Source organism: Akebia trifoliata, chromosome 16 (genome assembly GCF_017979445.1).
Source record: "Akebia trifoliata isolate Shusen 1 chromosome 16, ASM1797944v1, whole genome shotgun sequence".
Lineage (NCBI taxonomy): Eukaryota > Viridiplantae > Streptophyta > Magnoliopsida > Ranunculales > Lardizabalaceae > Akebia > Akebia trifoliata.
The window spans coordinates 20937123-20964781 of record NC_141390.1 but is presented as its reverse complement, the minus strand read 5'-3'; the positions used below and the strand labels follow the sequence as shown (position 1 = coordinate 20964781).

The 27659-nt window shown below is 35.2% G+C and overlaps 1 protein-coding gene across 3 annotated transcripts; it reads left to right on the top strand.

Annotated features, from left to right (window-relative positions):
- The first annotated feature begins 73 nt into the window (after positions 1 to 73).
- LOC147382804 (sterol 3-beta-glucosyltransferase UGT80A2-like) lies at positions 74 to 25951 on the top strand. Of its 3 annotated transcripts, XM_086428676.1 has the most exons (14): positions 80 to 373; positions 2689 to 2873; positions 4645 to 4887; positions 10234 to 10345; positions 11172 to 11342; positions 12528 to 12591; positions 12873 to 12930; positions 13036 to 13213; positions 21087 to 21217; positions 21447 to 21549; positions 21677 to 21753; positions 24206 to 24253; positions 24346 to 24495; positions 25550 to 25951. In XM_086428676.1, the coding sequence occupies exons 1-14, from the start codon at positions 202 to 204 to the stop codon at positions 25724 to 25726; spliced, it is 1869 nt and encodes a 622-aa protein (XP_086284802.1). In that variant the 5' UTR covers positions 80 to 201; the 3' UTR covers positions 25727 to 25951. The 3 variants fall into 3 exon arrangements, with proteins under 3 accessions (XP_086284803.1, XP_086284802.1, XP_086284804.1); XM_086428678.1 differs by lacking the exon at positions 80 to 373 and having other exon boundaries at positions 2732 to 2873; positions 4637 to 4887; XM_086428677.1 differs by lacking the exons at positions 24206 to 24253; positions 24346 to 24495 and having other exon boundaries at positions 74 to 373.
- Positions 25952 to 27659: the final 1708 nt, after the last annotated feature.

The following is a 27659-nucleotide window of genomic DNA, read 5'->3' as shown; positions in this document are numbered from 1 at the left end:
CTAATAATAGAGGGATAGCTTCATCGTTCATCGCTATAGTTGAAAAGAACTGTCATAGACACGTGGCAGCCATATGCTCCCAAAATCTAAAACTCAAAACAGTTTCAGAACTTCGGTTTAAATTCAATAATCTTCTCTGGCAAATTTCTGTCTCTGTGGCTGTCTGTATGTCCGTCTTGCTATCCCTCCTTCTCTCCTTCCATGGCGTCTGCAAACGAAGGAGAGCAAAGTTCTTCAGATCTGCATCTACAGAAGCATGAGAGCAACAAAACTGAAGTTTCTCATGAATCAGGGGCTACGAATGGTCGAATCTCTTCTTCAGATAGTTCTGATGTTGAGGTGGTTGTTGATGGTGGCGGTGGTGAAGATGATCGTAAGCAATTTGGGTGACTTTGGATCTGTTTCGTAAATTTTGATTGATGATATAAATTTAAATTCTTTAATTTTTCTTGCATATTAGGGTTGTTAATTATAATCGAATTTGTCTAAATCTTACTCATTTTGTTGAGGATGTTATGTGTTTTGTGATCTCTGTAATTTTATTGGGATAAGGATTTGATGATGATGACTTGCTGTGTTTCATGGGGTAAAATTGATGGTCACTTCGTAATTTCAGGAATGAAGAACGAGATGTGATAAAAATTGCTTTTGTTTTGTTAATTTCATTTCGGTAATTTTGATCATATTGTTCAATAGAGGAGATATAAGTCAATAAGTATGAAAGTCTTTTTCTTATGGTAAAATTTAGTTGTGTTGGAGTATTTTGTACTAAGATCAAGGGTGCATGTGCATTAACAACTAATTCCATTTAAAATGGGAAGGGGTAAGTTTTTGGTGGTTGCTTGTTCTTAGAATCGTACAGTTTCTTGGTGATAATTCACGCAGAAATGTCTTATAGACACTATGTAATTCATGCCGACTTAATGCGCCAAAAATAAAAAAGAAAAAGAACTTTAATCCTATGAGCGTTATGATAATATACAAAGTGATATTGATGTAATTTAGACCAGGGTGTCCCTCGTTTATGAAAAAATTTCTATGAACTAGAAAACATCATCAAAAGAGTGCAATGATATCAGTTTAAAGAATATATATATTATCTAATGGTATCATTGGTTTTCGGAGCCATTAGATTGATGGTTCACACGGCTAATTTCCGATCTCCATAGGAGAGTCATGTTCTCAGTTCGGGTTGAGTGTGAACCACAACTCGGCCCTGTACTTGACTCCGATCAAGTATTTGAATCGTTGATCTCAATGATTCATGTTTAAGCGTCGAGTTCAACGATTTGAATTATTGATCTCAACAACTGAAAGGGGACAACGGGGCATTAAGAAAGCAAAAAAGTTTACTAACTGGACTATCAAGTTTTTTTTTGATACATGGGTATCCAGACTTAGTTCGACTGATCCCATGGACACGCCCGTCACCACTTCCAGCACGTGCCTTGTGTACCTAGCCTTTTAAAGCACCAGGTGGTGCCCAACAAGGGGTGAAGCGATAATTGGACTATCAAGTTACAACACAAAAGTTAGGGGTATTTAGAAAGAATTCCCTCTGTCAGGGTTCATTTTGTAATTTTCCTTAAAATCTAATGCCTATTGATGTGAAAAAGTATGTTTTTAATTATAATTTTCATTTTAAATACTTACAAAATAGTTTTCTATGTATTTTTGAATAAGAACAATTTATATTGGTTAAAGGTCAATGTTTCAATTTATTTAAAAAAACCGAAATAATGTAGAAAAATGGGATTTTAAACCGTGGGGATCACCACTAATCTTTTATGGGGAGATGCTTAGCGAAGGCAATACCGAATCCATTTTAAGGGATAATAATTTTTCTACGATTAAGAAATTTCTAGAGAAAGTAATGTGGGCATATCTTTGATGTTGGCATCATATTGAGAGCTTTCTCTTTTGGATGATATTGAAAAGGATGACAATGGGGAGGCTGCGTTGGTTGATTATAAAGAGGATGTCATCACTAACTTTTTTTTAATGGGCAAGCTAGACTTGAATTCGCGGCCTCAAGGATATCACATTAACTTGATGCCTTTCAAATGTTTAAGAGAATTCAAAGATGCCAGCTTGCTACATTGGTTAAAGTACGCGAGTGTTGATACCATGACCTAGGTTCAAAACACGCCTTCACATACTAATTACTGAACACCAATCTGGCTTGCCTAGTAGCTATAAAATGTTTGCTCATCCCCAATAGCTGAGATCTTCTCAAATGTTTTATCTTTTTCAAATTTACTTAAAGTCGGCTTTGGCATTTTGATAAGGAAGGCATAAATTTTTATCACCTGAAGATATTTACATAACAGGTAATATTTGTTTTGGTCATGATTTTATTTGGTGGAACTCTACAAGCCATTGATTTTACATGATACCCTCTTTTGTTGTAACTTTTTTCGTTCCCTTTTGAACTTCATGGGGTTCCTTTACTAGCTTTATCAACAATTATTTCTAGATATTTGCAAAGCATGGTGGATTGTCTATTTAGTTGTGGCTTATATTGGTCATGGTTGGATATAGGCCATGTTCTGACAGGGTGAGTTAAAGTTTCTGTATGGACATGTTTGGTGGTAGTTTTCTTCCAATGGCTTTCTTCCTTCTTTATAGTTCCAACGGCCTTCTTTTGATAAATCATTATAATGCCATTTCTGAATGTACTTTATTCAGGGATTGCCGATACGAGTTATCCTAAAGTAAAAACTTTGCCTGGGGAGACTTCAAATGCTGGCAAGTTAGAGTCAACCATGAATGAATTTAAGTTAGAAAGATCAAGCATTGAGGGGCATCAACAAAATCCTATATGTCATCAGGCAGCACATATTTTTGATGACAAGGTTTCCATCAGCCAGAAGGTATAATCCATTGGAGAATGTCTTCTAAAGTAGTTATATTACTATTTAACTTGGAAATCCTACTGAATTGCTAAGATATTCCTTGTCACAATAATATATGCTCATATTAAATGATGGTCAGAAGCATGCTTCCTTCATTTTACATGCTCAAACCATCTCATTCGACTTTATATAAAAATATAAAAATATGCCCAAACATAAAAATAGTACATATTTACTACTCATCCATCATATAATCGTCATCTATGCTATGCTCATTCTACAAACAAGCTTACTGACTGTCCAAACATTTAACTCTATATAGCATAGCTGGTCTTCAGGGCATAACAGTCGAATGATTTTGTCAAATGAGATGGAATTTTATATTTTACATAAAAATATGTGCTATTCCTTGACTCCCTTGAGTGTTCTCAATTTTGTTATGCTTCTTACTACTCATCCATCACAGAATCCTCATCTATGCTACGCTCATTCTGCAAACATGTTTATTGACTGCCCAGACATTTAACTCTATATAACATACTTGGTCTTCAGGGCATCTATAAAAGTTTTCCCTCGGTTTGGCTGGTAAACATGTCACATAATATTCCAGAGGCTCAACTCTACTTTTGCTACCCAACACTACACATCATCATCAATCTTTTCTTCTTTATAAATACTAAAACCTAAATAACATGAGTGCTTCTTTGGTGTAATTATACTCATCAATCACGACTAGTGTCTCATCTTTAAGAGGGTCCGTACTAGAGTTGTACTTTTACATTGGTATTACTTATCTCAAAACCCTTAATTGTGAAGTTATACATTCGTAGTTCTAGTTTTGTATTTATTGCATATTTAGTTTTATTGATTGATACTAGATCATTTGCAAATAACATAAATCAAGGGACCTCTCTTTGAAAATACATTATTTAATTTTACCTGGGAGTATGTTTTTGATGCTTTTGGATATGGAAATACACACCTCAATGTGCAGCAAAAGTTGACATAAATTCACATAGTTTCCTCAAGCCCAATATCTAAATCAGTTGCCACTTTTAATTCTTTAAAATTAGTTTCGGAATATGCTTTCTAATGCTTTATTTATTTTGGCGGACTCTCATAAATATATCAGCTTTCTCACCCTTTTAGCTTGTGCAACTAAACTTTGAAACATGTATGAGACTTCCATATTTTAGAGTGTTGTATTCAAATTATTAATAACCTAGTTTTTTCCATCAAACGTTTCAATTTATAAAGGTATTAAATTTTGAATTTCCCTTAAGCTTTGGTCAATTGAAGTTTTGAATTAATTTGGCATGAAGGAGCTTTATAAACTTTTCCAACTTAAAGAGTAGTTTGGATAATTATTGTCAAAACTATGGAAAAGCATATTGAATATCAAATCTGGTTCAAGTAGAAGACTTTGACATATGGTAGCCTTTGTTTGTTTTCATCAAGTTACATGTATACCTGATAACATGATCTCAAATGTCAACTTTGCATGAATTCCTAGTGCATCTCATTTGCAATTTGGGTATCACCTATTGGGGCAGTTCTTGAATGCCCTCAGGGTGTGTATGTTGCGTCGCTACCTTTATTTTTTTAGGTTATACTTCAATTGGTGGCGGATGGCAGTGTTTTATGTTTGTTATGCTTCTTGGAAAAGCCTGGAATTCCAAAGATCTTATTGGACTATTGAGATTTGCAATTTTGTATTTATCATTACTACTTGATCTTTTGGTAATTTTGCACTTGGTGGGATTCTTACTAGACTATTATAGTTCTGCAGCTTGAAATGTTTAAACGAATGGCTACTGTGAAACATGATGGAACTGTAGAATTTGAAGTTCCAGGGGATGTTAAAGCTGAAAATCTTGATTTTGGAACTGAAGAAGTTTATAATGAAGCTGCTGATGAAGAACCTCTCGACAGTGCTGACCTTCAGTACATACCACCATTGCAAATAGTAATACTTATTGTTGGTACACGAGGAGATGTTCAGCCCTTTATTGCCATTGGTAAACGCCTACAGGTTGTGATCTTTTCTCATTTTTGTGAGCTTGTTTTTATTTTATTTTTTTAAGTTTCAAAATTTTTTTTTCCCACTAACAACTTGTTGACCTTTATCTTGTTGCAAGTCTAGAATTTCTGATTCATTGTGTTCTGTGTTGTAGATATTTACTTTCAACAGCTAATGCTTGATTGTAATGTTGTTTCCTGATGATACTATTAGATTCAAATAAAAATTTAATCTTGTCCGGGCTGAATCTGAAAAAAGAAATGATACTCTTTCCCTCAAAGGGACATTTTTATCATGTTGATGTATTTTCTTTTCATAGGTAATTATAATTATTGAGTTATTGGTATTAATGAACCTAAAAGGGGCATGCCCCTAAATTTCAAGGCCACTCTACATAAAAGCTATTTAGATGGTTGACCCATTCACAAACCATGCTCATACAACTTTCCCAAGGGTCCCTTGATGTAGGACATTAGCTCCTATGTCAAATTGAGGTAGGACTATTATAATTGCTTGTGTAATAGATATTTATTTTCAACTGATAATGTGTGATTGCAACGTTGTTTCCTGATATTACCAGGTTCAAAGCAAAACATAATCTTGAGCAAGCTGAATCTGAAAAAAGAAATGCAACTGTTTTCATCAGAGAGACATTTTTACAATGTTGATGTATTTTCTTTTCATAGGTATGTGTTAACTTAATAGGGGCATGCCCCTAAATTTCAAGGACACTACATAAAAAGCTAATGAGATGGTTGACCTATTGACGAGGTCCCTTAATGTAGACAATAGCTCCTAAAATGAACTAATGCAGGACAACTAAGATTAATTGTGATCTGTGTGTTATAAGGGTAGAATGGTTGTTTTACCTTCATGATGTACATGTTTGTCTCTTTTCTTATGTCTAGGGGTAATATTGTCACCCCAAGTATATTCTACAAGCGATCCTTGGAGTAACAAATCATGACTCATGAACTTCTGTTCTCCTGATTCAACTTTTTTCTATTTTCACCATTCTTTTCTAGGTTTTCTTCCCTTTTTACTTAGAATATTCACTTGGTATCAGAGCCAATGAAGGGCTAGATGGTTTGAAGATCAAAGAAGACCATATTAGAGGATTGTTGGAGTGTTGACATTAGATTCCGTACTGCTGATGTTATTAGGCGTAAAAAAAACATACGTTAAAAAAGAACCTAGGTTAGCAAGTTGAATTTTTTGCCATTTGTGGTGATTTTTTCAAATTTTTTTGAAGTCATTTTGATGGTTTTTGGAAGACTTGATTGGAATGAGTTTTTTTCCTCCAAAATTTTATTCATCAAATGGATGCAATTTGTGGAAGCCTTTTTGGTGGCTTGCATCAATAAGTTTATGTTGTGTGTATATTTTCGTCCACTCTCGTTTTTGTCATGCCTCAATTAAGCCCCGTGACCCTCTCATATTCATAGTTCTCCTCCTCTCCAACAGATCGATCTTTTGGGGTAATTGGTTGGTTAACATGGTATCAGAGCGCTAGGTTTGTATAGGTCACATGTTCAATTCTTTCCACCCTTATAGGTGAGGGAGAGTGGTGAGTGTATATTTTCCTCCACTCTCGTGTTTGTCATACCTCAATTAAGCCCTGTGACCTTATATTCATAGTTCTCCTCCTCTCCAACAGATCAGTCTTTTGGAGTAATTGGTTGGTTAACAATCTATAATCACCCCAAATTTCTAAACATTTCAAGATTGATTTTGGAGGATTTGTAGTTCGGCTGAAGATGTGGTGATTAATTCTCTCGTCTATGTTTACCCACTTTTTTTTTGGTTGTAGAACCCTTGTAATACCAATGGTATTGATTCTAGGGACTATTTTGTGTAAAATAATCCCCATCTGGTGTGAGGATGCACTACGTTGCTTGGTTGCATTTAATAAGCATTGATCTGTCACGCCCTAACCCGACACATATCCCCATGATTTGTGTTAGAATCTCAAGGCGTGAGATGAGACCCAACACAATACAAACTACAATAACAATGAAATAAACATAATTATATCTTAATTAATCACAATTCATTCTATTTTTTCTTAACTTGAACCTAATGACTCACATAAAAATTCTTGAGTTTCTCACCAAATACACTACGAAGGCTTTCCACTTTTGATTAAAAGTGTTAGATCACTTGCAACTGAAGGTGGAGCGAGGCGTGAGTAGCATGAGTTACCCAACATAAATCAAGTGTCCAACATATAGTCACGTATGCAATCTTGAGCATTCTAAACAATTTTGAAATAATGCATGTTCTACCAAAATTATTTGTCAATCACAATACATAATACAAACAATGGTAGTGTAGTTGATAAGAGTAACGAGGAACCCCCACTTGTGGTAATTGAATGTCCCAATACTTAACCGCTGTGTAACACCACCGTTCTGTCCTTATTTTGTGGGCAGTCTTGCATACCACAATTGAGTGACCATTTATCCGAGTCAGGTAAGTCATTGATCAAGAACACAATACTGAATTTAACTAACGGTAAGGTCAATCATTTGACAACTACAAACTTTCAGTGATCACTAAGAAGCCCAAGAGCATTGCCCCTCGTGTCTTAATACCAATGTGGTAAACATGTGAACCTCATACATCTCTACTCTATATAGTATAACAACTACTTTTACAAACAAGTTCATCAATAAAAGTAGAGAGGAATCTCCTGGATTTCACTAGTGATCCTATTCTCCGTAGTGTCCCATACACCAAGGAGAATGAGAACCTCGAGTACTATCCTAGGCAATTGACCACCTCTTGAATGCAGTGGTAAGTTGCCTTTATAGGCTTTCATATTGATTCATGTACATTAGTATATACAAATTTTCTTTTCCTTATTATTATTTTGATGTTTCATCCACACTTTTTTTATGTGGATCATCTATGTAGTGCCAATCCAACACAAGTCCTTTTTTTCTGTATTAATAAATTGCATTTCTTTTGGTCTCTTAATGTTCATATTGACAATGGTGTATTGATCAAATATAATTCGATCGTAGATAAATAGATCTATTAATCTCCGTCCTATAAGTTTCTTTCTTTTACTTTACTTCATGCAACATTGGATTCGATGAGACACAAGATGTCTCTTTTGAAAGCAAAAAAATATATATAGATAAATTGAATAAAGAAAATTTCTAGCCTGTCCTTTTTTTTTTCTTTATCTAGGTTTCAAATAATTTAAAATACAAATCATGTTTGTGTGAATGATCCTCCATAATCTAATGCCTATCAACCAATCTATCAAGACTTACATGGCATAGCCAATGTGTTTCCTAAAATTGGAGTCATTCAAACATACACGCGATCAATTGAGAACTACATGTTCTCATCATCCATCCATCAATAAGACCAATCCATCATTTTCCCACAAAATTTATATTGTTTGGACATTCATTGGAAAATAATATTTTAGTGAAATACAAACTCATTTGATCTAAGTATATAAAAAAAAAAGCATTCTGAAATCTTTTTTGGACAACATTATCTGTTAATTGATTGAGGAAAACCCAACAATTTGAAAATAAAGCTTCTACAATCATGCTAACACAATTACAATTCAATGGTATAACCAGATAAGCTAAACAACTAATCATTATAATTTTTAAGTGTAAGTTGTGAAGTTAGCTAGCAATTGTATTCAAAACAGTTTGTAAAAAATTTATGACTATATGAAGGTTTCAAGATTCCTACCTGATTTCCCTCGAGTAGTTTTTCTTCCTAAATTCAAAGCTTTGATCGTAGGTTTAACGCCAAACCACTAGCTTCGAGTTCAAGCTCCTAACTATCCTCCAATCTCTTTGCTAACCTTGATGCTAAGTTACTGTTTTTTTTTTCTTTCTTTCAAACTCTCCTTATGATAAGTTGTTGTTCGAAGTAAAAAATAGTTAAAAAGATGTTGGAATTGATGATTAAAGAGTATCATAAGGTGTTGATTGCAGATTTCTTCAGGAGTATGAAGTGTATCTATAGTTTAATAGTTTGGAGAAGACTAGAAGATGATTGAAGTGAAAACTTTTACTTTCTAAATTCAACTTTCTCTTTACATAATTGAACTTTGTTACAGTTTATAAACATTTACAGACCAAAATATTTGTTTTCATTAATATGAATACCTTGTTTTGTACAAGATCAACATATCTATTTCTCTGCTATTCTATTTGTACGTCATACAAACTATAACTTCCCCTGGACAACACAAAAAGATACACTTGACAACTTTTTACTAATCTATCAACTCAAAGTTATCTTTGACACTTTCATCTCCTTCAAACTCAATAACAACAGGTTCCTGAAGCCTACAAATAACATCCTCCTCGCGTACTGGAACCTTCTCCTGAATAGGAGACACTAGTGGATTAAGAAGAAGGTGCTGATATTGACTACCTGTAACCCTAATTACCGGTCTATAAGGCTCTGCTCTCCTACTGGTATGTCCATCAATATAGGTTGTCTTGTGGCACATTCTCTCATCACCCTCCTCCAGCTCTATGACTATAAGCTTATAGAGCTTGTTAATATCCTCCTTTATGTGATTGACCACATTAGGAGTTGGTTAGAGGCGGTCTCTTAGTTTTTCTTATATGCTGAGGAGTGCAAATTATGCAACAGATTCTTCAGCTATAAAAAGGTGTAAATAGAGATTTTTGGTATATTGGGAATTCCTTGTTATAACCTTTACAATTTTTACATGTCCGTTGTCAAAAAAGAAAAACATTTGTAAAATCACCCTTACTGTCTTAGCAATGCAAAGATTGAATTGCCCTTGTAATGGGTCCTTGATGTGCCACTTTGTTAATATTTGGATCTCACCACCCAAAAGTTGGCCATCGATAAATTATTATTATTATTATTATTTATTATTTACTTTTCTTGGGACTTGCATTGTTGGCTGATATGGCTGTTACGACTTCTAGGCAAAATTTTATTAATTTTGTTGCTAAAAGGGGGCAAATAATCAAGTAACTTTTGTTATTGTCTTTTATCAATCACTAAAAATCCTGCATATAATATTAAGTATCATTTATTCTCACAAGACCTTTAGGTGAGATTTTATTTTCTTGGACATTGTGGTTTCCAACTAGTATGATCAAATTTATACCTAAGTGGCACCTTGAAGATCTAGTGGTTCAAATTCGATATATTGTTTCATATGTTCATTGCCGTGAAACCTTTGCATTTGGTTACTTGAGATCCTTATGGTTCCATTAAGTAGGATGGATCATGGAATATAAGTAAATGAAGAGAAATATATTTAATTACTTTAAGGTTCATGTCTTAGATAAAGTTATTCTTTGGCAAATTTTAGTTGACATGGATATTCACATGCAGGACTATGGCCATCGAGTTAGACTAGCAACTCATGCAAACTTCAAAGAGTTCGTCTTATCAGCCGGGTTGGAGTTCTTTCCTTTAGGTGGAGATCCTAAAGTTCTTGCTGAATGTATGTGACCAGCATCCATCTTCTTGATTAGTAAAAACAAATTTGTGCAGTAGCTACCTGCCTCGTAACTGAACCTTAACCATAACCCTCTCTTGTTCTCTATTCTGGCCTGATAGGAGCCTTTGCATTCTGTGCATTTTAATAATTTTTAATTATTAAAATAGAATATTTTCTGCTAACTGTAAATTTATACTAAAAATGATCTCTATCATTTTATCCTAAATGCATGCATCATTTTTTGAGGAAACAATAGTGTTTGCATGATTTTTACAGGGTTTAGAAGTTCAATTTCTCTAAATTTCAGAAAATTGATATAATTTTGAGGAAATGATGCAATTTAAAAACTGCAATTACAAATTTTGGTTGAAATACAATGTTCATCGAAAGCTTAATGAAAGTAATAGTGATTTGGCAGAAAAGTTTCACAGAAATATTTGTAGGCATCTTTCAATGGTGGTACTTGGTGAATGGGAGCTATTTTGGGATTGTTTTCGAAAAATTATGCAAATTTAATACCTTGAACCCATCTCACACCGTCACATTTAAAAACATTGCTTGCAACCTTAGCCTCTGTTCATTTTTTTTTTGAACATTAAAGAATTCCCTTAGCTAGAATCAACTTACCTTAGAATTCAAAAGTTTCTTCTGTTGGCCTTTTCTTTTTCAAAATGTTTCTTCACATTTTTCATTAGTCTTCAATTGTACTTTTTTTTTGGGTGTAAAATTTCATTTAAAAGGGAAGTGGAACTATCCTTGTTTCAACATAAAAATCTCCATCCATGAGTTGTTATATTTATTTTCTGCTGATTTGTTTTCTATTACCCAGACATGGTCAAGAATAAAGGCTTTCTACCGTCAGGACCTTCAGAAATACCTATTCAACGGAAGCAAATGAAGGAAATTATATTCTCTTTACTTGCAGCATGCAAGGACCCTGATGCTGATTCCGGTGTTCCTTTTAAAGCGGACGCCATAATTGCCAATCCCCCAGCATATGGTTAGGTTTAATCTTATATCTTTTACTTGGCTTTCTCATGTTCTCACTTCAAACACTTTTCCTTTCCGTCTCTCTTTTCTTGGATATCCATCATTTATAATATATTAATGTCTAAACCTCACTGCCTATCACGGTCAAGTGTAGTAGGCTGTCTTATCTTCTGTGCCTAACATGGTCAAGTATTCTAGGCTGTTTTTAATATAAGGCCTGTATGGAAGCTTAGAAAATTTTCCTTAAAAACATTTCTTCTGTTCTGAAATTCTTTAAAATTTTAAAAACAATAGAATTTTCTTGTTGTGAAATTTTTTTCAAGGAAAAGTGTTCTATGCTTTCATAAAAGGCCTTAATTAATTTTCAAGAACTAAGGGTGTGTTCGATTGTTGAGAAAACATTCTCTCCAGAGAGAATATATATCACTGCTTTGGAAAAATGTTAGAATTTCCCAATTATGCATGGAAAAATATTGGTGTTTATTCGCAAAAGAAAGAAGAAGATAGAAGTTTCCCACCCGATGAGAAAATATTTTGCATTGGGGTGGGCATGGAAAATATTTTCCTGCCTTGATAGGATAGTCCACTTCGAGATTGTGCCATAAAACTCGCGGTTATTGGCAATTTTGAGGGAAATCGTTTTTCCGCTCTTTCCCACAATCAAACTTACACAAAGATGATACATTTGGATTATAGCCAGGATTTCAACCATATACACCATTAAATCAACAAAATTAGAACAGTTTTTGACCAAAAAAATAATTGGGAGCAAAGACCCCCATGTCATGTTGTGGTACTTGCAGACCTTATATATATAGTTATATAATTTACGGCATATATTTATAGTAACTGGGTTACCCCTGTTGTTTGTCCTAGTCAACATAGGTACAATACCAATACATAGAAGAGCCTAACCGACCTTCATCAGTTGTAAGAATTATTTGAATGATTGTATTTGTATTACACTAACAGTCTTTGAAAAGTTGTCAAATATCCCAATATTCAACAAACTGCTTTGAAATGTGTTCTCCTAGGCATGCATGAACTAGCTAACCAAACTGATTGTAGATGCATCTTCCATTTTATTGGAATTGTTCTACATGTCTAGTGTGGGAGGTACTTGCACCAATACCTTTTAAATATCATTTGTATTTTATGCACAGTCAACTCCTAACATGATCGATTACTTTTTCAGGACATGAACATGTTGCAGAGGCTTTGAAAGTACCAATTCATATTTTTTTCACAATGCCATGGACGTAAGTCTTGCTTGTGCAATGGACTTATAGCGTTCTAAGTATTCTTTAAATGTTATCCTTGTATTTCATTTTCTTTTCCATTGATTACTTTTTCTAGGCCTTGTATCATTCATTTGTCGTGACACATTTCTTGGGTGCGCATATGACATGGCTAAGAAATATATTTTGCCTCTCTGTATTCCAGATAGAATTTCTTGTACATAAGCAGATATAGGAACATACTTCTTTATATGAAATATATTTAAGTTGCAGTATGCATGATGTTTTTATTCTTATCGCAGGCCCACTAGTGCATTTGCACATCCATTGTCTCGTGTCAAGCAAGCAGCTGGGAACAGGGTGAGCCCATGTTAATACTTTCTTTATTCTGCATTGTTAGCTTCAGGCTCTTTATTTGACTATATTTTTTTTAGTTAATTTTTGCCCCCTTTATAAATATTGCAGATATCATACCAAATTGTTGACTCAATGATTTGGCTTGGAATAAGGGACATGATAAATGATTTTAGGAAGAAAAAACTGAAGCTACGACCTGTTACCTATTTAAGTGGTTCTCAAGGATCTGCTTCTGATGCACCTCATGGATATATTTGGAGCCCTAACCTCGTTCCAAAGCCAAAAGGTTTGTTTTTTTAAAAGACTTTTGTAACATATTCTGACAACTTCATAATTCTGCTAGGAGTAGATGCATCTTATAACCTTTTTTTTTGTTAAGCATCTTATATCCTGAATTGATATGTTTTAGAGATATAAAATGTAATTTGTAGAGAGGCTAGGTCATTTAAAGTGGTTCTATTAACCAAACAAGGTTCATTTCTCAATATTGTGGTTGTACTGGCAAGCTGAAAAACAAATATATATATATATAAAGTACACTGGAAAATTAAATGATGTTTCAATGCAGTTCAATACACTTTGATACCTTTAGGTTATAATATAAATAACCTAAATCATGATGTTTAAAGCAATTAAACTGCCCTTATAAATATTGAGAAGAATCACACTTTCCTTCATCAAGATGCACCAATCCACTGAGATACTATTATATATATGCTTAATACTTAATCATGATGATGTGATATACTTAATTATATTCAAAGATGATTCAGACATGGCCCTCCATGCTCAGTCTTCTTAATAGAATAGTGGAAGAATAAAAAAGCCCAAATGAATGCTCCAGTTTTTTTGTTTTTGGTTGTATTATACTTTTGTAAGGCTAGAAATGTTTGAATTGGCTGATTTCTTTTTTATTTTTATTTTTATTTTTTTATTCTCATAAAAATGATATTTATGTTTAGGAGATTATCCTCACAAAAATTCAATCCTTGATTCATCTCCATGTGGGCTTCATTAATTTCTCTTTTTTGTGTCAAATGCTATTTACCTAGTATTGCCTGTTGTAGAAATAGCTAAATAATGTATTATGTTATGTTAGAGGGGTTCTAGCAATATTTAGTATTATGGAGAATATCTTGTAATTATAATAAGTTTTGATATAAATAATGAGAGGGGTTGATTAAATCTAATCTCATATTTTTTCCTTTCCCTAATCTCTACGTCTCCTCTCCTCTTCTTTTCTAATTTACAACTTGGTATTAGAGCATTAGATCATCGAAGGAATCTGATTGTTTTTTTGTGTCTTTGTCGAAGACCACAGTAGCAGCTGCTGACATCAGCAGGGTTTGTTCGAAAAATACATGGCTTGAATTGCCATGATTTGTGGAGGTTTTTAGTATCTTTTGCCCAAATTTTAGATGAGTTCTTGATTGAGTTTGTGGAGGTTTTCAAAAATAATCGGAAAAAACAGATTCTTGAAGTTCTGTTCTTTTGATTTCATGGGGTTTTTTTCGCAAGGGTTTGCTTGATGGATTTGGTCAATATGAAAATTCTCTACACATTGGAAGTGGTCTAGCTTGATTCTGTGAAGATTTGAAGTTTCGGTGAAGAAAATACTCCAATAGTTTTGCTGCACAGTCTATTTTGTTTTCATATATATATATGGGTCCCGTTCCCCACCCTAAGCTTTACCCTACACTTTAACAAACGTGTTTTGTCCTACATAGGTTAGAAGTTTTGGAATAGGCTGATTTTTGGTGAGGATGATTTCTATGGTGAGGAGATCATCCTCACCAAAAATCAGCCCATTCCAAAACTTCTAACCCCATCAAAAATGGTTTAAAAAAATGGACGGTCCACGATTTTTCAACTTGTAAACATGGGGCTAAAAATTTCGAAATGGGCTGATTTTTGGTGAGGATGATCTTCTAATCATAGAGATCATCCTCACCAAAAATCAGCCCATTCCAAAACTTCTAACCCATGTAGGACAAAACACGTTTGTTAAAGTGTAGGGTAAAGCTTAGGGTGTTGAACATTTCCCTATATATATATATATATATTGGTCATTTTTTCGATCTTTGTTAGATCAGAATCATATCCAACAAGTGTTTTACTAGTTTTTGAAGTAAATATGTCGGTGAATAGTATTCAAACATTAGTGGATCCAATCGAGGTGCTCCTGTGACTATTCCTCCAATAATGGGTTATGGAGATAACTCTGAGCTCAGATTACAACGATAAAATTGGATGGTACCAATTCCTAGAGTGGTCTCAGTCTGTTAAGATGTATATCGGCGGAAGAGGGAAATTAGGGTACCTCCCAGGTCGTATATCAAAGCCCAAGGAGGCTGATCCTTTGTATGATCGGTGGGAACAAAATAATCTGACGGTAATGTCATGGTTATTGAATTCCACCCAATCCCAACTCAGTAGGAATTATTTATTCCTAGATACAACAAATCAGATTTGAGAAAAGGTTACTAAGACTTATTCTCAGGAGAAGATTGTGTCTCGTGTCTTTTAGCTTCACCAAGGAGTGACTAATCTTCGTCAGGGGGAGACAAACCTGGCAATATATTACTCCAATCTTCAAGCTTTATGGAGGAGTTGGATCACTATCAGGTGATTTAGTGGAAGGATGATGATGATGTTGAGGAGTTCAGAAAATTGACCAACCAGAACAGAGTCTTCCAATTTTTGGCTGGTCTCAACCCAGTTTATGAGTTTATTCGGTTTTAGATTTTGGATCATGACTCCATTCCACATATTGAGGATGTGTACTCTCTTGTATAAAGCGAGGATAGTCGGTGGATTGTGATGCAACCTCTCTCTGAACCACCCTCCACAATTCTCATCTCCATGTTCAGCAACGGTAATAAGGGAGGATTTAAATGGAGTGTGAAAGGTGGTGATGAAAAAGACCCATCTTCAGTGTGATTATTGGGGAAAAACTAGGCACACCAGAGACATGTTGGGATTTTGTTGGTAGACAGACAAAGTTTAACAAGAGCAAACCATAACAACAAAAGTCTAATGCTCATGATGCCATCCTCGGCCAGCCACAGTTTAGTCCCACTAGTTCTAATACTTCAGTTTAATTATCTACAGCCAGAGAAGAAATAGAGCGTCTGAGCAAGCTTCTTACAAATCTTGAAGGATCCACCAGTTTCTCCTTTTTTGCCTAGTCAGGTATACATGCCTCGACAAATATTGTTAGTTCCATTTCCTCTCGTCCCTCATGGATCATTGACTCAGGGGTCTCTGATCACATGATTGGTATGCCTTACATATTTTATTCTTATCATCCATTGTTTGGCAAAGACAAGGTTAAAATAACAGATGGTTTACTCTCTACTATTTCCGGGAGATTAAAATTGATGACTCCTTGTCTTTATCATCTGTGCTTCATGTTCTTAACATGTTCATCAATCTCCTTTCTGTGAGTAGTCTTACATAATCCTTACATTGTTCAATCACATTCTTACTTGATCATTGTGTTTTTCAGGACTTGGCTTCGGGTAAGACTATTGGTAGGGGTAGAAAAGCGAATGGTCTCTATGTTTTAGATTCGTCTTCAGCACCATCCACATCTCTTCAGTCTGTTAGTCAGAGTATTTGTCTTAGTCAGTCTCATCAATCCATTTTCTTGTGGCATGCTCTTCTGGGTCATTTTTCTTTTTAGACTTTAAAATTTTTGTTTCCTTCATTATTCAAGTCGATGTCTATCTTGAGTCTTCAGTGTGAAGTCTGTCAGTTGGCTAAGCATTGTAGAGCTCTTTTTCATTCAAGTAATAAAAGATCTATTTCTCCTTTTACAATTGTGCACACTGATGTATGGGGACCTGCTCCTACTACGGCTGACGGGAGATACAGATTTTTTGTTTCCTTTGTAGATGATTACAACAGATACACTTGGACTTATCTAATCCGCACCAGAGATTAAGTTCCCTCGATAGATAAAACAATTTCACAAGATGATTCAAACTCTGTTTGAAAAGTCTATTAAAATCAGACAATGCTCAAGAATACTTTGAAGAAGAATTGAAACAATACCTTGTAGAGCATGGGATTGTTCACAAGAATTCCTGTGTTTATACCTCTCAAGAAAATAATTTAGCTGAGAGGAAGAGTGTCATCTTCTAGAAGTTGTTTGAGTGCTGCAATTGTCTATGTTTGTCCCTAAGAAGTTCTGGGGTGATGCATTGCTTACGTCACCTAACTTATAAATCGTATGCCATCGCAGGTCATCAATTTCCAGTCTCCTCTTCAACTATTCATTCCAGGTCATTCTTCGTCCCATTTGTTACTACGGGTCTTTGGTTGCTTGTGCTTCATTCATATTCTTGGTCCCAACCGTACTAAGTTAGATGCTAAAGCTATTCGAGGTGATTTTGTGGGTACTAGTCAACTCAGAAGGGATATATGTGCTTGGGTCCATGCACTGGAAAATGATACGTCTCCAGAGATGTCTCATTCTTTTAGTTTACTCCATTTTTTCATTCAAATGCCATTTTTTAAGGGGAGATGAGTATTGAAAAATGGCAGCATCAGAATCCAAACCCAATACCTTCGTTGCTATATGTAGCTCTTCTATCTACTGATATATGTAACCCTTCATTGCTAGTCTTGTGTCAGAGATTTTAGTAGATAAGGGAAAATATCCTATGTCAAGGGAGTCAATAGATAAAGAAAACAAGTTGAAAGTTTATTCCTGTCGTCATAAGACAATCCAACAAGAAAATCTCGTTGATCACACCAACCAGTTGGATTCTTTGGCACCAGGTAATAATTCTTCTGTTTTTCCTATTAATCATTCTAATCTTGATATACCTATTGCCTTAAAGAAGGGAACTCGCTCCTGCACCGTGCACTCAATTTCTAACATCTCTTATTCTTTACTATCTCCTGCATATCGCGCATTCGTTTCGTCCATTTCTTCTATTCCCATTCCTAACAGTATTGCAGAAGCCTTTAAAAACACCTGAATGGAAGAAAGCAATCTAAGAAGAAATAAATGCTCTATTAAAGAATAATACATGGGAGATGGTAGTTTTGGTAGAAGGAAAATAACCAGTGGGTGTTTACTGTAAATCATAGAGATGATGACACAGTGGAAAGGTACAAGGTACAACTTGTAGCAAAAGGGTATTCACAAACTTGGGGGATTGATTACACAAAAACATTTGCTTATATAGTCAAGATGAACAATATTAGGGTGTTGTTACTCTTAGTTGCAAATTTATCTTGGTCTTTACATCAGTTAGATGTAAAAAATGTCCTCTTAAATGGAGAACTAGAAGAAGTATACATGCATCCTCCTCTATGGTAGACTCTAGAAAGTGAAGGAAGAGTGTGTAGATAACAAAAAAAAAAAAAATCAATTTATGGGTTGAAACAGTCTCCCTGGGCTTGGTTCAATAAAGTGGTGAAGTAAGTAGGGTAAGTCATGTGGATCATTCTTTTTGTGAAAAGGAGAATGACTTCATCACCGTTCTTATTGTATATGTTGATATAGTGGTGGTAGGAAATTGCTCTCATAAGATATAGAGGTCGAAGAAGTTTTTGGTCACTGAATTTGAGATTAAAGACCTAGGAGATCTAAAATATTTCCTTGGAATTGGAGTGGCTCGGTTCAAGAAAGGCATATTTATTTCTCAATGCAAGTATGTTGTGGACTTACTTCATGATACTGGGAAACTTGGTGTCAATCCTACAGATACTCCAATGGATTCCAATCAGAGGCTTGATAACACAGAAGGTGAATTGTTAATAGATATTGGGAAGTTTCAGAGATTGGTAGGTCGTCTCTTGTACTTGCAATTGACTAGACCAGATATAACATTTGTGGTCAATGCTATTATTCAGTATATGCATGCCCCAAGGACTCCTCACTTGGAAGCAGCTGAAAGAGTCGTTAGGTTCTTTAAAGTTGCCTTGGAAGGGGGATTTTATATGCTAATCATGGTCATTTCAAAATAGAAGCAATCACAAATGCAGATTGGGTTGGAGCCAAAGATGACCGTCGATTCACTTAGGGTATTGTACATTTGTTGGAAGTAATCTAGTTACTTGAAGAAGCAAGAAACTAATTGTGGTTGCTTTGTCCGGTGCTGAGGCAGAATATCAAGCCATGGCTCGGGGTACAATAAAGATTATTTGGTTCAAATCTTATTAGGTGAATTTGGTGTTAAGGAAGCATAACCTATGAGACTTTACCGTGATAACAAAGCAGCCCTTAACCCTATCCAACATGACTGTATGAACCATATTGAGATTGACAGACACTTTATTAGAGAGAAAGTGGAGTCTAAAATTATGTGCTTCTCATATGTAAACTCAGAGGATCAACTGGCATGTGTTGACTAAAGGGGTTCCGAAGAGAAAACTGGATGAAGTTTTTGGCAAGTTGGTCATGATTAATATCTATGCCCCACTTGAGGGGGAGTGTAGAAATAGCTAAATAATGTATTATGTTATGTTAGAGGGGTTCTAGCATAATATTTAGTAGTATGGGGAGTATATCTTGTAATTATAACAAGTTTTGATAGAAATAATGAGAGAGGCTGATTAACCCTAATCTCACATTTTTTCCTTTCCCTATTTCTTCTTCTTTTCTCTCTTGTCCATCTATTTTCTCTCTTCTCATCTAATTTATAACTTATAGGACCAAGAGAGAGTACATGAGTGCAACTTGACTCGTATCACAGAGGGAAGTAGGGCATGGTCTAAGAAATACCTTGAAATGACCATTTCCGTTGCTTTGGTTCTATTATCTGTAAGTATGGAGAGATTTAGGAGGATGTTGTAAGGAATTCAACCCGAAATTCCCAACCTGTGAGAAACAAGAAATAGAGAAAAACACACATGTCGAAAAAGAAAACAATCACACGCACAAGACATTATTTACGTGGTTCGGCAATTTGCCTACGTCCACGGAGTTGCAGAGATTTCACTATTTTCGAGAAGAATTACAAAGTGCGGCTCCAGTCTCAAAGACGATAATCAAAACCTTAAAAAACCCTAATCACCAAAAACGGCCTTTATATATTGCGCACAAGATACACAATGGGTTACAAAACGGGCCCAACAATTTTTCCCAGGGACGTTGCCCCCTGGGCCTCTAGGAGGCTTATCCATGAGTGTTCCGGCTTGGGCCTATCGGCCCAAGCCTCCACTCCATGGATTAAGCCTCATAAAATATCCCATCAAAATACCACGCAAACATTATTCGAGTCGGGTCGGGTCGTCAACCGGATCAAAATATAACTAGGCTCCACAAAGCCCAATAGATGTTGACCTTAGTATTATAGTTTGATGTTTGAAGTGGAGGTGTGCTAGAGTGCTATGTGGTCGATGCATCCCTATCAAATTACAAGGTAAAAATATATTATAATATGGCAGTAAGATTTGTTATGCTTTATTGAACTGAATGTTAGGCAATCAATAAATGATTTGTTCAAAATGAGGATGCTAGGAGAGACGAATGGAAAAACTAAGGACGATAAAATTAGAAATGAATACATTTGGGAGAATGTAGGAGCAACTTTGATAGATGATAAACTAAAGAAAAGTCAATAAAGATGGTTTGGTCGTGCAGTGAGGACCTATAACTATATCAGCCCTATTTAGAAGGAACACACAAGTTGAAGATTCTAAAAGATTTGAGAAGAAACAATATCCTAAGGATTGAAGTCATGGGTATGGAACGGGGAATAGGATTTGTTCATCTGGGCTTAGATTTTGCAGTATAACTTTTATGATGATATGTTGTCAAGTACATTCGATATGCAGAATCTTTGATTTTCTGAGATGTCTGCATTATCTCAGCAATGTATCAAATGTGCTTGTCAACATAAAAAAATGTGGCAATATGAAGTGCCAACTTAGCTTGGTAAGAAGTTTGGAGTGTTGTTCCCACGTCTTAGGTTCAAACCCCCTTGAACCCAACTTTGGCTTCCTAACACTAGCCCTTTACCTATCAAAAGGAAAAAAAAAAAAAAATGAGGCAATATGACTTATATACATACAACTGCTACCATAATACATTCTTTCCTATTGGTTTGGAACATAAAAATATATCTTTTAGCTAAGATGGTGCTATTTTCACTCATCTTTGTTTGTATTAGCTAATGTGGTCTGCTTTGCTTGATCTGCAGACTGGGGACCTAAGGTTGATGTAGTTGGGTTTTGCTTCCTTGATCTCGCCTCAAACTATGTTCCTCCAGAACCTCTTGTAAAATGGCTTGAAGCTGGTGAAAAGCCTATTTATATTGGATTTGGAAGCCTTGTGAGTGGTTATACCGTTCTTGGTCTTCTAATTATGCTTATACTTTCTATTAGAGAGATCATCTAGGTTGAATGCAACTGAAATACATAATTTGTGGTGGTTACTTGTTTATGTTGTTACTTGAAGTCTTCAATAGGGGAGCTAACTCTCTTTTAAGTATTTACTACTTTTTCTTGCATTTGGTACTTGTTCCTAGCACTTCTAATTTTAACCTTCATGGTTCATGAAGCCTGTTCAAGAGCCGGAGAAAATGACCCAAATCATTGTGGAAGCTCTGGAGATCACTGGACAGAGAGGCATCATTAATAAAGGATGGGGTGGTCTTGGGAACTGTAAGTTTGTAGTTTGTAGTTTTTATTTCTGACCTGCTATTCTCTTTATGCTATTGTAATCTTTGTAACTATTTCATTCTGCTCCAACTTGTGTTCTAAATATTAACCCAAGACAATTGTTTTTCAGTGGCAGAACCCAAGGAATCTATATATCTACTGGACAACTGTCCTCATGACTGGCTATTCCTACACTGCTCAGCTGTGGTAAGACTTGGTTCTACAGTCCTTGTAGTGTAAGTTCGTGTTGAATGGATGCAGTATCATTATTGCAAGATAGATATCAGTTATCATGTCAATGCTTTAAACTTCTCTATCATTCTCAAGTCTTGGGTGTGGCTTGCCATGAGTTTGGGATGCAAGACTTTGGTTTCAAACAAGATGGATAGGCAAGGCATCTCAAGCTTGCGGAATCTCGTGAGATAAACGAGATTGACTCGTTCAAGATTTTGAAAATCTTGTCGTCAACCAGGATTTTTGTATATTTTTATTAAAATAAATTATTTTTTTAGAATTTAAATATATATTATCTAAATAAAAATATGATTTCATGATTAAACATCTTCTAATCGACCTTATTTTACAAAACAATATAATTATTTTTATATAAATATATATGAATAAATAATTCTAAACCAAGTTAAATTATTTATCTCGTCCGTGACAACTCGGTCTCAGCCTCGTCCATGAATGAGATGAGACGTCAAAGGGAGATTTAAAACCATGTGCAAGATCATAGGGGTCAATTTAATGTGCTTATTTTAAAATAAATAGGCATAGGTACCATTCCACTATGATTTGTTAATTAATCAACAAGATGTATATTTTGTCAGAAGCTATATCAATTCCCAAAAACATGGTATTGTTTCTATTGATAGTATTAGAATATTGTTGATTTGGATCCCAGGTTTGTGATGTTACCATTCAGACTCTACCATGTTACTGACTTTTTTTTTTTTTGATAAATATAAATTTTGTTAATGAAGAAAATGAGAAGAGGAGGCTGAGATAGCCCCCAAACAACAAGACAAGAAAAAACAACAAGGAAAGAAAGAAAAAAGAAAAATAAAAAATACACGCCCGGCAGAGTGCTACGAGTCACAAACGGTTTTCCAATTAAATACAAAATCTTGGAAGCACATTCCCTCAAAGTCTTTACTCATCTTTAACCAAAAGAAAATAAACCCTAAATCTCTAAAATCACTGTGTGAGATGAGCTCTCCTTGCTATGGAACACCCTGTTGTTGTGTTCTCTCCAGAGACCCCAAGCAATGGCGAAAGGAAGGATAGCCCAAAGATGCCTCTTTCTAGAAGAAAAGATATTGAAATTCCAACCATCTAAAAGTGCAAAAAAAGATAAAGGAAGAACCCAATCCACCTAGAAACGAGATAAGAAGAACATCCAAATAACATGGGATAAAGAACAATGAATAAGAATGTGGTTGATAGACTCCCTGTCCTTCGAACAAAGATAGCAAAAATTTGGGGTAATCCACACCCGACAGATCAACTTATTCAAGGTGAGGATTCTACCCAAAGAAACAAGCCATAAAAAGAAAGATACCTTAGAAGGAACAAGAGTAGACCAAATGACAAATGGAGAGAAAGATACCTCACACAACGGAAGCAAGCAATAATAGAAAGACTTGACACCTTGATCATTTCAAAATGGATTAGAAGGTGGTTAACAGATTCATCATTGCCTTTACACATGAAGCAAAAAATCGATGATGATTCTTATAAAGGTGATACAATGTTAGAATTTTATTATGAGCAGCAGGCCAAACAAAAATGGCCACTTTAGATGATTTTCAGTTTATAGTTTTTGTTATTTTAGAAATATTAGCGTTTCTGGGTTTGATTGACTTGTAAAAAAGGGCAGTGACTGCTTCGGACAATCTCTGGATAAATAGAATTTTTAACAATTTTATTGTTTTTGTGCAATATATCCTTGAGGTCTGCTAGATATTTGTTTGCATCAGGTTCTTGGTAAAACCAACATATACCATGTATAACAATCCCCGTACTGGAAGAAGAAATGTTCATGGAAGGACTTGAAAGGAAGTTGTAGAGGTATTTAGGTAACTAGATATGTTAATGTTACTCAGTTGGTACTAGGAATATGGAGTGGTGGACGGACCAAGATATGAAGCTGTTGATAGATTGTTTCAGAGCTGCATTCTTTGATGCTTAAAGTCGAGGTGTTTTTCTAGACTGCTGCCCTACCAACACATTCTAATAAGTTTAAAGGCTTTTTAAGACTGACTATGTTTTATGAAGCTGAATGTTGGGCAGTCAAAAAAAACAATATGTTTAGCCAATATGCGATAAACTAAGGGTAGGTCCATTGAGATGGTTTGATGTGTGAAGTAGAAACTGATAATAGCCTCAGTTAGAAGGAGCATGCAGGTTCTGAAAGTGCAAGAGGAAGGCAAACTATAAACAGGGAAAAATTATTCGAACTGTTGAACATGGAATGGAGATCACGAATGAGAGTTTTTGTTACATTTTCAGATTACATCCTCATTAGAGTTAAAAATATTGGGCAAAAACATAATCTCTAATGCTAAGCTAAAACACACCCATTCGATTGTTTTCATGCTTAGTATTTCTTCTGTTCTTCTCTCCCCATTTTCCATCACAAAGATATTGTTTTCAGGTGCATCATGGGGGTGCTGGAACAACAGCTGCTGGACTTAAAACTGCGGTAACTGCTTGTTTATCGTTTCCTGTCAATAGTTTATTTCGATCAACTTCTTTGATGGCTAATCATAGCTCCATATTTTTATTGATATTTAGTGTCCAACTACAATTGTACCTTTCTTTGGAGACCAACCTTTCTGGGGAGAGCGAGTTCACGCTAGAGGAGTAGGTCCACCTCCTATCCCAATTGATGATTTCTCACTACAAAAGTTGGTTGATGCAATAAATTTCATGCTAGATCCGAAGGTAAATATTATCCAACTCTTCAAAAGTTGTTAGGGCTCTCCGACCCTTTTTTTTTTTTTTTCTGGTATGTGAAAATTTATTGATGAATCCTCAAAGAAGCAAAAACAGATCAGTGTCCCATCTGAACAAGAATTCTTCGAAAAAAAACCCCTAATACTGCCAAGAGGAGTTTACATGAAACATGACCCATATAAAGTGTTCCCGAGTGCATGCAATACCTACCATTGCACACCTTTCTAGTCAATGTGATTTTGGTGCTCTATTTCCAATCATTTGAATTTGTTATTTTCACTCTGCTTTGAGACCAAAATTTATGAGTAATGTGTAATGCCAACTTGATTATAGTTGTAAAATATTTTGAACTTGCCATGTATCAGAAAAAATGACGAAACTGCGTTCATATAATTCTATTGTGGTTCTGTTGCAACTGGAAAGTAAGAAGAGGGGTTATTCCAAAAGACCAAATCTGAGGACCATTTTATTTTGTTGAGTTTAATCATACCCACCCCCATTCTTGGTGGGGATCAGATAAAGAAAATATAGCTGTATGTGTAGATTGTTTGTTCTTTTTGTAATTTGGGAGTTAGTTTTGGGAATTCAAAAATATTAGTTCCCTGCTACTCTACCATCCACTCATACTTGGATCCTATATCTCTATTCAACCAAAAATTCTAAGGGCAGGAAAATGGTTTTCCCAGGAAAATACGATTTTCAGGTGCATGATTGCACATTTTCGATGGAAAATCCTTTTCCCTAGAAAATGATATTCCCTTCTTGGTGGGATGATATTGTGCCCCAAAACCCTGGGAACACGATTTTAAATCCTAATCTCATTCTCTCACATTTACCAAAACTAAAAACCGACTCTTTTTGGCATTTTCGTAGGTGCAATCAAACCCTGAAATACTTTGAGGAAACCCATTTTCTCAGGATCATTTTGGTTGGAAGTTGACTTTTCTGAGAGAACATTTTCTCTTCATCATACGCACCCCTCAAGCATTAATGAACAATAAGTGAAAGAAATAACTTAATGGTTTCTTAACAATCAATACAGGTAAAGCAGTCCGCCGTTGAACTGGCCAAGGCAATGGAATCTGAGGATGGAGTGGAAGGAGCAGTGAAAGCCTTCTTGAAACATCTTCCTCGCAAAAAACCCTTAGCTCCAGCACCACTTTCACCAACTACTCCAGTTCCACCAAGTTTCCTAAAGAGATGTTTTGGTTGTTCATGATTGGCAGGTGCGTATTGTTCTTGTTGTTGTTTGTTATTTTCCCAAATATTCATTTTCATTATTACGTTCGTATGATGTAATTTGTTCCAATATATGATGTTCTGAAACACTCCTTACCATAACCAACACTTGGTTCTATGAAAATCACATTCTTTTTCTCCTTTACGAGAGGCATGAAGGTTTTGAATTGAGATTTTATTATATATGTTTTGATCTGTTGTTATATGTCACCATGGTTTATTGTTTGGTGCATCATGTTTTCTTACCATTTCCTGGACATTTGCAGTCTTATCTAATGTATTATTAATCGATTCAACATAATAATGGTTAAGGCTATCAGTGGATCAGTTTGGGATTGTATTGTACTGATACGATAAGAAATTTATTATATAGATGGACCTGATCAGATCTGTAATGTTAAGTCCAGACCCGATACGATATGCTATATGTTGATCTGGATTCGATCTGATCCAAAAATTGGTCCTAATCCGATCACACATCATGGGATTGGGAGGTAATTTATTCAAAATCTATCCAATAAGGATTGAAATTGGTTTTTTATTGGAAGCCATGACCTTGGTCCGGATCCATAGTTACTGGTTCGGATGTTGAATCTGATCCATTGGTAGCCTAAGAATGGTTAGTCGGTGGGCTGAGGTAGGGCTGTCAATGAATAGGTATTCGATCGGATAGTGTTATATCCGAATTTGAATCGGAAAAAAAATATTGATATCCGAATTTGAAAAATATATCGGATATTTGATAATATCCTAATTCGATAAAAATCCTAACAAAATTAGATTCTATGTTTATCAAAATCTTCAATCGGCAAAAATCAAATCGATTTTCCTAATTTTTTCAACTTTAGAAGTTATAATCTTCAACGTATTTCAGTCTTAAAATCAAATAAGCTTTGATTTTTGAAAAAAAAAATGATTTTAAAATCAAATAAACTTTGATTTTTGAAAAAAATTATGAAAAATTCGAATAAAATATAGGGTTTTATTGTGTGTGTGTGAGAGAGAGAGAGAGAGAGAGAGAGAGAGAGAGAGAGAGAGAGTATCTACCTGATGTTTGTTGGTCGGCCGGAGAAGATGGTGGTTATGGAGTTCGCACAATCGAAAAAAAGAGAGTTTTAGTTTTACTTTGAGAGAGAGAGAGAGAGAGAGAGAGAGAGAGAGAGAGAGGAGAGAGAGAGTATCTACCTGATGCTTGTTGGTCGGAGAAGATGGTGGTTATGAAGCTCGTACAATCGAAAAAAAGAGGGTTTTCGTTTTACTTTGAGAGAGAGAGATGAAGTATCTACCTGATGCTTGTTGGCCGGAGAAGATGATGGTTATGGAGCTCGCACAATCGAAAAAAAGAGGGTTTTAGTTTTACTTTGAGAGAGAGAGAGAGAGAGAGAGAGAGAGAGAGAGAGAGAGAGAGAGAGAGAGAGAGAGAGTGGAAATGCTTACCTTGATGTTCGTTGGCTGGAGAAGAGGGTGGTTATGGGGAGTTTCCACAGTCGAAACCCACCTGGTTTTGCGTCTTTGGTTGAGAGAAAATAAACATTTCAAGTTAAATTTCATTGTGAAATTTGAATATACGAGAATATATATATATATGGAAATGTTCAACACCCTAAGCTTTACCCTAAACTTTAACAAACATGTTTTGTCCTACATGGGTTAGAAGTTTTGGAATGAGCTGATTTTTGGTGAGGATGATCTACTAATTATAGAGATCATCATCACCAAAAATCAGCCCATCTTGAAATTTTTAACCCCATGTTTACAAGTTGAAAAATCGTGGACCGTCCATTTTTTGTAAATCATTTTTTATGGGGTTAGAAGTTTTGGAATGGGCTGATTTTAGGACAAAACACATTTGTTAAAGTGTAGGGTAAAGCTTAGGGTGGGGAACAAGACTCATACATATATATATATAGGGA

Coding starts and splice junctions, on each gene's coding strand:
- LOC147382804 (XM_086428676.1), top strand. CDS start 202: ATGGCGTCTGCAAACGAAGGAGAGCAAAGTTCTTCAGATCTGCATCTA. Junction 11,343..12,527: donor TGCCAATCCCCCAGCATATG/GTTAGGTTTAAT, acceptor TTACTTTTTCAG/GACATGAACATGTTGCAGAG. Junction 21,754..24,205: donor TCCTACACTGCTCAGCTGTG/GTAAGACTTGGT, acceptor TATTGTTTTCAG/GTGCATCATGGGGGTGCTGG.